Source organism: Micropterus salmoides, unplaced genomic scaffold, assembly GCF_014851395.1.
Source record: "Micropterus salmoides isolate LMB-PRFRI ecotype aquatic unplaced genomic scaffold, ASM1485139v1 Ms_hic_scaffold_20, whole genome shotgun sequence".
In the NCBI taxonomy this organism is placed as follows: domain Eukaryota; kingdom Metazoa; phylum Chordata; class Actinopteri; order Centrarchiformes; family Centrarchidae; genus Micropterus; species Micropterus salmoides.
In genome coordinates, this window is record NW_024041151.1 from 1,442,181 (window position 1) to 1,454,924 (window position 12,744).

The window sequence follows — 12,744 nt, forward strand, 5'->3', positions numbered from 1 at the left end:
TGTGTGTGTGTGTGTGTGTGTGTGTCTGTGTGTGTGTGTGTGGCTGAAATGTGTTGGTGGTTATGAGAAAGAACGATAGTTACATATTGTATTTCAATGTTTTGTCATTTGGAACTTGGTTGTATGGACAGAAAAAGTGTTCAACATTCAACATTTTAATAATAAATATTGCATGAATTGGAAATTCACCTTGAAGATTTGAAAATGTTGTATGATTACTGTTGTATTTGAGTTTATTTTCATCAGATTTACAGTTACAATTGCATTCTATGCATATTAGAAGATATTCAGTTGCATTAAAAGCTTCCTCGTGATGGTTTTGATGGTTTATTGCGTTAAAATATAGCTTTTTTTACCAGGCGAGGATAAAAATATCAGATTTTTCTTTATTGCATCTCCATGTAGTCTTTAAAAGTAAAATAAATATATTGATGTACAATGGATTTATATTCTATATAAACACCTAAATGTGTTAACTAATCGAGTGCCTAAACAACAGAAATTAATAGTGGAATTGAATATAAATGGAATTGTCAGTAATGAAAGGACTGAAATTGCAAACAAAATTATAAACCCAACTCTTTTGTTTTTGCCCCCATTCATCATGAGCTGAACTCAAAGATCTAAAACTTTCTCTATGTACACAAAAGGCCTATTTGTCTCAAATACTGTTCACAAATCTGTCAAAATCTGTGTCAGTGAGCACTTCTCCTTTGCTGAGATAATCCATCCACCTCACAGGTGTGGTATATCAAGATGCTGATCAGACAGCATGGGGATTGCACAGGTGTGCCTTAGGCTGGCCTCAATAAAAGGCCACTCCAAAATGTGCAGTTCCATCACACAGCACGATGCCACAGATGTAGCAAGTTTTGAGGGAGCGTGCAGTTGCCATGCTGAATGCAGGAATGTCCACCAGAGCTGTTGTCCGTGAATTGAATGTTCCTATTTTAACCTATTGATTGGGAAAATACCTGTGCTGACAAGTATGCGTTATCAAATGATTTTAATGAACATAGCCTATGGCTTATACAGATGGATTTTGTCTTGTAGTACCACTCTATTAGTATTTTGCATTGTTTATTTTTATTACACAATATGTATTTATTATGTGTTTTTACTACATGCTGTGTTTTTACTTTGACTAATGTTATTAGCTCTGAACAGCTGTTTGTAGGAGTTTGGGAAGTTAGACAATGGGAGTGGACTCTGAAGGCAACAGGCCCAATGCATTCTGAGTTTTGTAGGTTTTCTACATTTTAGCTTACGTTTTCTCAGGGAGCACTAGTTTCAACAATATTTGTGTCTTTTATTAAAAGGTTTTCCAGCAATAAAATGTTCCTTTATGTTACACAAAAGTGTTTATTCATTCCTGATAATTCATGTAGTACTACATGCATGATAATTCATGTACTCATACTGTAGCGTGTTGCCAATAATACATCCACATTACTCAGTGACATTAATATCTCCCACTGTATCAAACTAAGGAGGACATTAAAGGTAATTAGAGCAGGAAGCACCATCATGCCTCTTTCTTCTCACAGAGCAACGATCGATAACCATCTTAACCTTTTCTCAAATTTAAAGAAAGTTTCTGGTAATTATCAGCCCTGTTCTGGTAATGATGAGATGATGACCTTCATGTTTTCTCTCTGCCCAATGCAAAGCACATACTAAGAAACCAAACATTTTCCAACTAAGAAAACAGAATTACATAAACTGTATTTTGGCTGAATGGAAGTTAATATATTGAAGTTTCTTTACCTTGACAGCCAACAGAGCAACATGTCCCACATTGTCTTTGCATATGTACACACACAAGATTAACTTTGTGGCAGGCACTGACAAAAGTTCATTTTAGACCCTGGTCACAACCTCCCCTTCGGTTCCTGAGTTATGGTCAAGTCAAGTTTATTTATAAAGCACATTAAAAACAACCAGAGTTGACCAAAGTGCTGAACAAAGTTATACAATAGAAAATATAAAAATTAAAACCAGATAAATCAAAACAATACAAACAATTAATGACATACAGCAATAAGAAAAACAAGAGAGTTAAATAAAAAATAAAATAACAAGAGAGCAAGTGCCACTAAACAGACTCAAACGCCAAAGACTAAAAATGCATTTTTAACACGAGACTTAAAAGTGTCAGTGGTGGGGGATGATCTAATAATCAGGGGTAGTTTATTCCACAGTCTCAGGGCCGCCATTGAAAAGGTACAATCTCCCTTTGTTTTCATACAACTGTGACTGTGGGATGTCTAAAAGGGATTGGTTTGGTGATCTGAGGGGTCTGGAAGAGTGATAAAACATTAGGAGATCTGAAATATTTATGAGCCAGTCCATGTAATGCCTTAACAACAATTAACAGCATCTTAAAACTCAACTCTATATTTGACTGGCAACCTGTGAAGAGCCATTATTGGGGAGATATGGTCCCTCTTCCTTGTACCAGTTAACAATCTAGCAGCTGCATTTTGAACAACCTGCAAGCGTTATGAAGATGAGTGACAGATCCCAGAGTACAAGGAATTGCAGTAATCAATTCGAGAGGATATAAGAGCATGCAAGACAGTCTCCCAGTCCTTTACAGAGAGTATGGATTTCAAATTTGCTATGGTCCTTAAATGAAAAAAGCTACTTTTGACAACAGAGTTTATATTTTTGTTGAATTTTAATGCAGAATCAAAGATAACACCAAAGTTCCTAGCAAAGGGTTGTACATTAATGGACCGGGGGCCCAGGTTTTTTTATAATTCCTCAATTAGGGGAACCAAATAATATTACTTCTGTCTTATTCTCATTTAGTTGGAGAAAGTTTATTACCATCCAATGCTTGATATCATTTAGACATTTAAAAATGGACTGTAAGGACTTTTAATCACCTGGCTTCAGAGGTAAGTACAGCTATGTATCATCAGCATAACAGTGATGTAATTATATTATGTCTATGGAAATGGAGCCCAAGGGGAGCATATACAAAGAAAATAAGACTGGCCCCAGGATTGAACATTGAGGTATTCCACATTTAATTGCTGCTGAAGAGAAGGGAATGTTACCAATGTTAACAGAAAAGGTTCCATCTTTCAAGTAGGATTGAAACCACTGTAACGCAACACCCTGGATACCAACCCCTTACTGGAGGCCATCCAGGAGGATGTTATGATCAACAGTTTCAAAAGCCACGCTGAGGTCAAGCAAGAGTAAAGTAGCACAATTTCCAATTTTCCATCAGCAACAAATCATTCACTACCTTAAGCAGTGCTTAAGCAGGGGGCGGCTGTGGCTCAGGGGTTGGCCGTTAATCGGAAAGGTCAATCCCGGCTCCCCCAGGCTGCATGTTGAAGTGTCCTTGGGCAAGATACTGAACCCTGAATTACCCCTGGCGGCTGTTCCGCCAGTGTATGAATGTGTTTGAATGTTAGTTTCTGTTTGAGCACTTAGGTTCAGTGTGTGAATGAATGGAGGAAGTAGTGTAAAAGCGCTTTGAGGGGTTAAAAAGACTAGAAAGGCGCTATCTCCAATATTTTGGACATAAATGATCATTTAGAAATGTCCCTAAAATTATAAAAAATCTATAGGGTCAAGATTGGGTTTTTAATACGACGCTGAATTGCAGCATGTTTAAAAGTGGATGAAACAATTCCATTTAGAAGAGACAAAAGGCTAGGACCAAGAACATCTAAAACCTCTTTCAAAAGACACGAGGTGACAGTGTCTGGAGGGACAAAAGTAGGCTTCATGTGTGAGGCTATATAGATCAATTCTGACAAGGCCACAGGCTCAAAACTATTTAAAGAAACAGGCATGGGACTAGCTCAGATGGGTCAAGACCGGAAGGTGAGATACCAAATCTAATGACGTCAACCATAACAATAAAGAACCTCAGGAACTTTTCTGTAATTTCAGAGGTAGCATCAGGGAGTGCAGTAGCATAGTTTAGTACTGTGTTTATTACACTAAACAAGGTTTTAGGGATATGTGCATGTCTAGCTATAATATCTGAGAAAGACTTTGTTTTTGAGGCTTTGACCAGGCGTTGTTAGGCGATGTTAGGCAGTTTCCCAGTATTTCGTAGGACACTTGCAGTTTATTTTTCTTCCAATTCCGCTCTGCCTTCCTGCATTCCTGTCTAAGGGCATGAGTCTCACTATGGACAACAGACATGAATGTTAAAATCACCAAGGACTAAAATGTTATCAAAGTTGGGCACAAACAATGATAGAAATATTCATGAATAGTAATTTGCTGTTCTGTACAAAGTGCACAAAGTAATGGGCAGGCCAGTTCAACTTTAAAACATTGCACTTCAAAGCTAGCATAGTTGTCTACCGACAGAAGTCTGCATGTAAAGCGACAGTTGCTAAACCTCCACCCTTACCTGTTGTTCTGGGAGAACTAAAAAAGTTAGTCACTGGGGGAGAGTTCAGAAAGAGGACTTAGATCCCCAATAGTAAGCCAAGTCTCAGTTGAACATAGAAAATCCAAATCACGTAATAAAAAGAAATCTTTTAGGAAGAAAGTTTTATTTGAAAGTGATTGTACATTCACCAAAGCCATTTTCAAAGGGATATTATCCAGATTTTGCGCTGCTCCTTTTTGACCCTTTAAACAAGTAATGATTGTATTAGTGGCCAAGACAGTTTTGAATTGCAGGGAACGGTTATCAGATTGGACAAGTCAGCTGTGTTAGAAGAAGTAATTTTGTTGATTCTGATACTAGTCACAACAGGTATGCTGTGGACACCATTAGTGCCTAGTGATGCGGCAGTGCAGCCTCCTGGCCACTGGGAGGAGCTATTGTGGTTAGTAGGTGAGGGATAGGTTTGCTGGTGAAGAGAAGAGAAGAGTGGGCCTGCGACAGAGGATAGTCAGGGCAAAGTAAAGGTCCAGATATTGTAAAATGGATTGTCGGTGAAAATACCAAATATGATTTGCACATCGAGTGTTGTGAAACCAAATTCAGAGGATCTGTGCCGACGCTTCACTTTTATTTGAATTTAATATAGAACAGGACTCGGCCGACATTGTTCCAGAAGGACTTCCAGATCGGCCTGGGTCGGCGCGGCTTTGCTTCTGAATTGTGCCGGGTGTTTGGACCCCGATACTTAGTTTTAAAATGAAACTATATATTTGTGAGGACTTTTTAAAGAGTGGCGTCTTCAGTAGGAACCAATGGGCTTTGTAGCGACAAGCGGCCCTTCTGCAAGGAAACCCCGCTCTCTCGGGTCACCAACTCCGGGCGCCCTTAGCGCATTATGACTTCAGATAGCACTCAGGAAAAAGGGCCACCTCTGATAACGAGCTAGTTTCAGTACTAGGTACTGGCCTGAGCGTCTGTACTGAATGTCTGACTCCAGATTCAGAAGTTTCCTGGTCAGCCACTTCACTCCTCTCTCACTTTAGGTTGCAGAGAGTAGGGCCCTGAACACATCACCTGGAAGGAGTTCCTTAAAGGAGCAGTTTGCTGCTGATCTGTAATGAGCTGTGTTAATGTCGGCAGTGTGGATGTTAAAGTAGAAGAATACTAACTTACCAGTCCGGAAGAGGAGGAAGAAAATGAAGACAAAAAGAGACGAAAAACTCTTTCTAGTTTCTTCAGCCGTGCACCCAAAGAGAAACTGATTTATTTTCAACAAATGCAAAAACAGAAGCCCCCAAAAGTTCCCCCTTTTCCTCCTCTTTCGCCCTTTCTTCTTTATTTTCCCCTAATTCTTCTTGAGCTCTGGGGTCAGCAACTGAAATAATAATGGGCAGGAAGGACCTCAGCCCTTTTCCAAACGTTCATTGGCTGCTATAAGTTAGCCATCACACTGATTGGTTCTTACATTCTCACCTCACATCCTTCCTCTTCTTTATAGGTACCGTACACTTCCTGCCAGTAGTTGCAACACCCCTTTGCTCTCGTCACAAATGAACAAGAAAAATATAAAACGCATCATGTAGATTCAACAAACTGTGATTGTGTAATCTTCTCATTTCCAAAGCATCCAGAGCAGATACAGCAGGTCTCAGTTTAAAAACAAGACTAAATGAGCATTTCTTCTCTTCTACATCTTAAATGCATCACACAAATGAAAATCACACACAAGAAGCAGAAAAGACATCAATCATGGGTTGTCACCACCTTTTTTAAAGAAAAACCTTCCTTCTGTTCTTTAATCTCAAAATGATGTTGCTTTCATTTTCACAGTGGCTGCTGACGTTTAGGCAAATAGTGCCTTCTTTCCTGATTAAAATGATTATCTTGATGTCATCAGGGAATGCATACATGAGACGTCCTTACAGAAGACAAGTCTTAACGTTGACTAAAAATGATAGAAGCATAAAAAGTAAAACTCTTGACCTTCCCCTCTGCATCACACCTTTTTTCACACCTCCCCTCATGTGCGCTAGATACACAAATGCGTCGTCAGGGACGCTTTAGCTTTTGGTTTAATTTACAGCAAAAGAGTGGACCTTAGCTTCATCTGTACTGGAAACTAGCGTTATTTTGAGACTTGAGACATGTCTGTCCGTACCCAGACAAAGGTTTCTAGAGGCAAAGATGAGGTCCGGCACAATAGATGCAGAGATACAGGACTTATTAAAGAAATAAAGACAGCATCTCAAATTAAACATCTTTCTTCAAATGTTCTACTTTTGTAATCTGAGCTCAGCAGTTAACCATTATCACTCTGAAAGCAAAGGCAAATCATGTTACTATATGGCTTGTAAATGTGTCAGGCAGTCAAACTGTGTCTGTGAAGGCCCCCCAAGAACCAGAACCAGAGGCTTATCCATCACTAGAAAAGAGTAAAATCCTGGACTGAGCTGATGGTGGGTTGTGAGGCAGCTGAGATGAGCTCCTTGGAGGTCCTACTCTGCTCCCTGAGCTCCTTCCTCTTCAGTCGGCCCTCCTTCAGCTGCACAAACACCCGGGTTATAATAATCCAGCTCGATGTCCTCCTGCCTGCCCGGCTTCTGCCCCCTGCTGGCCTGGAGAGACATGACAGCACACACATGTGAGTTAGTGCATCACTCCTCCTCTTCTTCAGGTCAGTAAACACAGAGCGAGTGCTTCATCTCAGGCCTCTAAACAACAGACGTGTGTCAGTACCTTACGGTAGAAACAAAGGGCAGCGATCACCAACAGCAGAGTCAGCGGCAGGACGACCACTTTGACGAGAAGACCTGTTGGATCTGATCAAACGCATGGACAGACATCACATCACACACCATCATGAGTCCATCAGCTCCCATTAAACACAAACTGTAGAGACCTGAAATCTCCCAAAACCACTTCAGTCCGTCAGGAATCTCTATCAACACATATCTGAACGCAGAATCTGGAGAAACAAGCAGAGCCGTCGCAACCAGAGAAGAAGTTCAACTGCCTAAAGCCTCCAGCTGAAAGGGGGTCCTCGAGAAGGGCTGATTATGTAGGCCTACTTAATCCACAGCAATGACACCTGTATTAGCACCTTTTAAATACTATGATCAGTCGTAAGCCGGAATTCCCCTAACGAGGCCCCGCCCACTAGTTTGCAGCGTAGAAACCTCATGTGGGCAGTGCCCACCTGTAAAGAGCTTTGTGGTGGCAGAGCGAAGAATCTGGGGGCAAGGGCCAAGGTTTTAATATCGGAAATGTTCTGGTTTCCACTTGTAATCCGTTTGTAGTCCCAGAAGGATCGACCAATCACAGTTGAGTGGGCTTTGGTTGGATGCAGGTAAACGGTCTGCTTGGAGAGGGAAAGAGGCGGAACGCATCGGCCCAAATGCAGTCTCGGAACTCATCGGCTATCGTCTGACAGGGATTTAGCTTTCTATTAATTTATCTGCATTGAAATCAGCTCCAGTCGACAGCCGATGGTTCCCAGGTTGGTCTGACAGAGACTCATCTCTTAAACTTCACTTCCTCTATATTTTTTGATAGGACAGTTGAAACAGTGGGAGAGAGAGGGGATGACATGCAGCAAAGGGCCACAGGCTGGACTTCAACCCGGGCTGCTGTGTTCAGGACTCGACATGCTCTCTACCAGCTGAGCTAACTGGCGCCCCTTCCACTTCATATCATCTTAAATGTTTGCACTTGATACCTTCATTGAGTTTGTTCATATAGTTGTTGTCCTCCTGGTCCGTCTGTCTGCTCTGTAAAGACGACATCTGTTTCCTGCCTGTCTGATCTAAAGGGGGGTCTCTCCTCTGCTGATCCTCCTGATGCTTCTCCTTTTTGTGGAGTTTGTTTATCTGGATCGAGGCTCTGAGGACAGAGGGGGTCCTTTGTTGTACAGATTATAAAGTTCTCCGGAAAGAATCTGGTTCTGGCCTGTAGAAATAAAACTGGACTCTGGTGAGACTTGTGTATGTGGGCTGACATGTGGGCGTTTCCCTACCACACTAGGACCAGTGGTGGAAAAGGAGTTCTTGACTTCCTGCTCAGGTTTTTATGTTTTACACAGTTTCTAAAGAGGGTTCATGAAACAAATATAATTTATTGTGCTTAAACGCAACACAAATCCAGCTGCTGCCCTTACAGCCAATGAGAAGGTGGAACAGCGTTGTCATGGCTACCAGCTACAGGTGTGCTGGAAGCTGCAGTGATGTTGACGCGTCCTGCGTCTCCGAGTCATTAAAAATATATTTATAATATTTAAAATGTTCAGTTCTAATCCTGAATTTTTTCTAGTTAACGTAACGTTAATCGTGATTATTTGAGGGTTCATGTGTTTATCGTTGTTGTTGGACAGAAGTAGGAGAACATGGTCTGGAAGCTGAATAAGCAGCGACATCAAGTTTGTCATCAGAAACTAATCAGTAGATCTCTGCAGCCTTTGTAATGAAGTTCGACTCTGTTTATGTAGCTGTCATGATAAAGAGTGAAATCAATAAGAAGATCTGTGAAGGTGACGTTTCAGCTGCTCTGCTTCAGCTTACCTGAGACAGTGAGAGACAGCCGACGGCTCTCAGAGGAGAAGTCATGAGAAAAAACATGGACGTGATAAACACAGCTGTAGCTTCCTTGGTGGGCGGGCTCTGCGGCAGGAAACAGGAAGTGGGCAGAGTGATTGACAGCTGGCTGGGTGTAGTAGTGTGATGTGATGGAGGAGGTGAAGGCGAGCTGGAAGGAGCCTCCTGGGTACTGTGGCTGGATGGAGCAGCTGATGGTGAAGGTGGAGCCCCTGGACACCTGAAAGCCCTGCTGCTGGGCCTCGGTGAGCCCGTCCACGGAGGAGGACGCAGAAATGTTGGGCTGAAGCAGCAGGTCTGTAAACACAGATGATGAAAGGTCACATTCACCCTCCGTTCAACAAAATGGCCCCTGAAGAAGGAAGTGATGTCACAGGTCTGACACGGGGAACAAACATGGAGCAGAGCGATGACAGACTGTAAAAGGAGGGACTGGATCCACCTGGTGGGACGTCCCCAAACACAGAGACAGACAGACAGACAGACAGACAGGTTCCTCCAGGTGTGTCCTGTCAGGTGAAGCTTCCAGAAACAAGCCCACCTCTCTACACTTTAGGACGTCACTGTCCTGGAGAACTTTACAGTTCATTCCAATGGAAACCACTGAGACACTGAGACAGAGGAGAGGACACACTGGAGACATTACTGTCATACATGATGTCATACATGATGTCACTGATGGGCTTACCTGAGCAGGTGAGATCCACGATGGAGGAAGAGGAAAATGATAGTACACAGTCCCTCAGAGCAGATCCAGACTGAACACAGTCAGACCTGATCAAACCACACAGGTCTGACTGAGGACTCGTTTCTCTGTCCTACAGAAACAGCAGAGCCACAGTCCAGCTCTCTACAGACAACAGCTGCTGTCTTCAGGGTCCAGAGAGAGAGAAGGTCACTCATTGGTCTCCAGTCTCCCTGATTTTTCAGCTCCAGTGTTCCTGCACAGCGACTGGCTCCTCCCACCAACCTGACAGGCTCTGAACAGAAACCAGAGAGTCATCAGTAAAACAATAAAGTGAGTTTCATCAGAAGAGAAATGAAGCAAATCAAAGCTGCAGCTCCTCTTCTACCTGAGCAGGTGAGTCCAACAGCTTTTCCAGGTGAGCAGGTGTTTCTAGCTGAGCCTGAGCTTCTACAGTCCAGGAGAGCAGACTCATGGCCTCCACACTGGAACTCTTTGGTCCACATCGGAGCCTCCACTTCTCCATAGAGCGCCCCCTGGAGGACTGAAGGAGCCCCACAGCCAAGCTCCCTACAGACCACCTCTGCATCCTGCTGGTCAAAGTCAGCTTCACACACTGAGGACCACCTCTGGTTAGACTTCACCTCCAGTCTGCCTGAGCACAGACTAGTCCCGTCCAGCAGCCTGACAGAGTCTGGAGAGATAATAGAAGATGAAATAGAGATAAAGACAGCAGACACAAAAGAAAAACATGTCATGAAACAACAATTCAGTGATTCAAGGTGGACTCAGCACAACTCCAACATCAGGTGTGGAGATACTGACGAGCCCCCGGCTGAGCTCAGCTGCTCAAAGTTGTGGCCAGTAAGCAGGGTTGGGGAGTAACGGATTACAGGTGACGGCTTTACGTAATCGGGATCCAAAAACAGTAGCTGTATTCCGTTACGTGGCACACCTGAGGTAGTGTGAGCACATTTCACCTGCTTTCATACAGGTCGGTAAACTGTAAATAACCCTAACTATTGAGTTTATAACATCAGGCTTTACTAACGTGATTCTTTGTTAAACGTTTAGAGTGTACGATGATTTCTGACATGTTTAAAGAAAGGAAGTCAGTTTGTCCTGTCAACGTTTCCCCGCGATGACGCCATGTTGGCGCTACGAATACCGGACGTTTAAAGTTTATGGTGGGAAAGTGTTGTGACGGCTCCTGTTCACTGTAGATATTCCAGATGTCTGTTTGATAAGATGTTTATAATTAATATAAACTACGTTAAAACACACCTTGCCAAAATGACTGACAGCAGGTACCTGAATATTGATACGTCTGTTTTCTGCTAAATATATGATTAGAACATGTAACATGAACATTTTCTAGTTACATTTCAGTGGACTGTAATTATTACAGAAGGTTAATGTCAGTGTTGACACATTAAAGGGGCAGTACTCCTAAGCTCAAGTTAGATTAGATGTATATTAGACGTAAATGGTAGTGTTTAGAGCAGTTACATCCTGTAAGGAGAAAAGGTCTTTAAATGACTAAAGATGATTACTGAATGTGAAAGTCAATGGAATGTGTTTATCACAGAAACAGTAAGTGACCAGAGTGAGAAGAAGTTTTATTGAAACGGTGAGAGTGTTAATATATGATGAAACTTTATTGGACCTGGACACTGAACTGAAATGCTCAGAACAGAAACGTGTTGTGTTGACATGATTTTGAGTTGTTTAATAAAACAACCAGAGAAGCAATCTGGAAGGAAACGAGACGCACCGTCTCTTCATTGCTGCTGTTTCACCTGCTTTCATACAGGTTACATATCTGTGACTGAGGTACCCATCCCTGGGCCCCGTAACAGGTACAGTACAGAAAATAAAGACGTCATCAGATTACAGGTACATCTGGAATTACTCATAGGGATTACTTTAAGCAGGAAGTTTCCATGACACAGAAACGCAGTGCTGTTTGCCGCCGTATATGTTTTTTATCTGCAGTCTGTGGTGTCAGGGCTGAAAGCAAGAAATCTTTCTGTGCCTGAAATGTATTCGGGGGTTCACGGCAAAGATGGAGGGTGGGGGGGCCAGAGCCTGACTCTGTGTTGAAAAGTGATGGGGACATAGGGGCTCAGATTAGGGGAGTCCCAGGTGAAAAAGAAATATACTTAAGTAGCACTTTTTTTGGATGCACTTATCACATTTTAATTGTACTATACTAAGTGTATATTCAATGTGTTGTTTTGGAACAACTTAAATTATATTAAGTGTCATTTTAGAAATACTTAGTCATCCATCCATCCAGGTTGCTGCGGCGAGGTAAGCTAACGTGACACTCACATGCGGTCTGCCTTGATCAGCCAAACAGGGTGCCCACGTTGCTCCACATTAGCTGCGGCTAATGACATTTAGCAACCGGTTTCATTTCTGCTGGCCGACCCTCGTCGGTCAGAGCGGACCACTGGTAAGCTATGGGTCAAAAAAAAGCTGTGTGAAATCTTGTTCCTTTTTGTGGAAGTTGTTGAACAAATGCTGTCTGTGCCTGTCTCAGTCAAACATTCTACATTCATGCCAATAAAGCTGATTTGAATTGACAGAGAATAATATAACTACAACAAAACTGACTGCACACCATAAAAAGATGGAACAGCTGCTAGTTAATGTAGCCACAGCTCAAATGTATTCAGTTATCCTAACGTTACACTTGGGAGCTGTGATATTTCCTGTCTCTCTTGGCCCTGACTCTCCCTGCAACACGTTTGTGAACACAGAAGTGTCTTCAGTGCAAACTCTGATGACATGCCGTTGGTCTAACAAAGTCTTTTACTACGTGAGTTTTAGAATAGACAGTATGTCTCCTAGATGTCTCCACACAAGTTTCTAAGGTCGAGGACGGTCAGGGGCAAACAAGTGGCCCAGGAGTTTGTCCCTGGTCAGCCCGCTCTCCAAACAGAGCATGTGTCGGGGCCTCTGGGTCTTTACAGACCTTTATTCCTGCATTCTTGAGAGTTTTATCCAAGTAGAGAACATAAACTAAATGAGCCTTTAAAATACATCTTCAAAACTAGAAACTCCTCTCTAACTCTCCTGAAGTAAAGAAACGTCTCGGG

General features: G+C 42.5%; 1 protein-coding gene across 1 annotated transcript; it reads right to left on the minus strand.

Moving 5' to 3' along the window:
- Nucleotides 1-6,134: 6,134 nt before the first annotated feature.
- LOC119914948 lies at nt 6,135-10,791 on the minus strand. The gene is made up of 5 exons (XM_038734495.1): nt 10,771-10,791; nt 9,644-9,773; nt 8,923-9,252; nt 7,106-7,188; nt 6,135-6,984 (listed from the first exon to the last, which is right to left on the minus strand). Exons 1-5 carry the CDS (start codon nt 10,789-10,791, stop codon nt 6,865-6,867), a joined length of 684 nt encoding a protein of 227 aa, XP_038590423.1. The 3' UTR covers nt 6,135-6,864.
- Nucleotides 10,792-12,744: the final 1,953 nt, after the last annotated feature.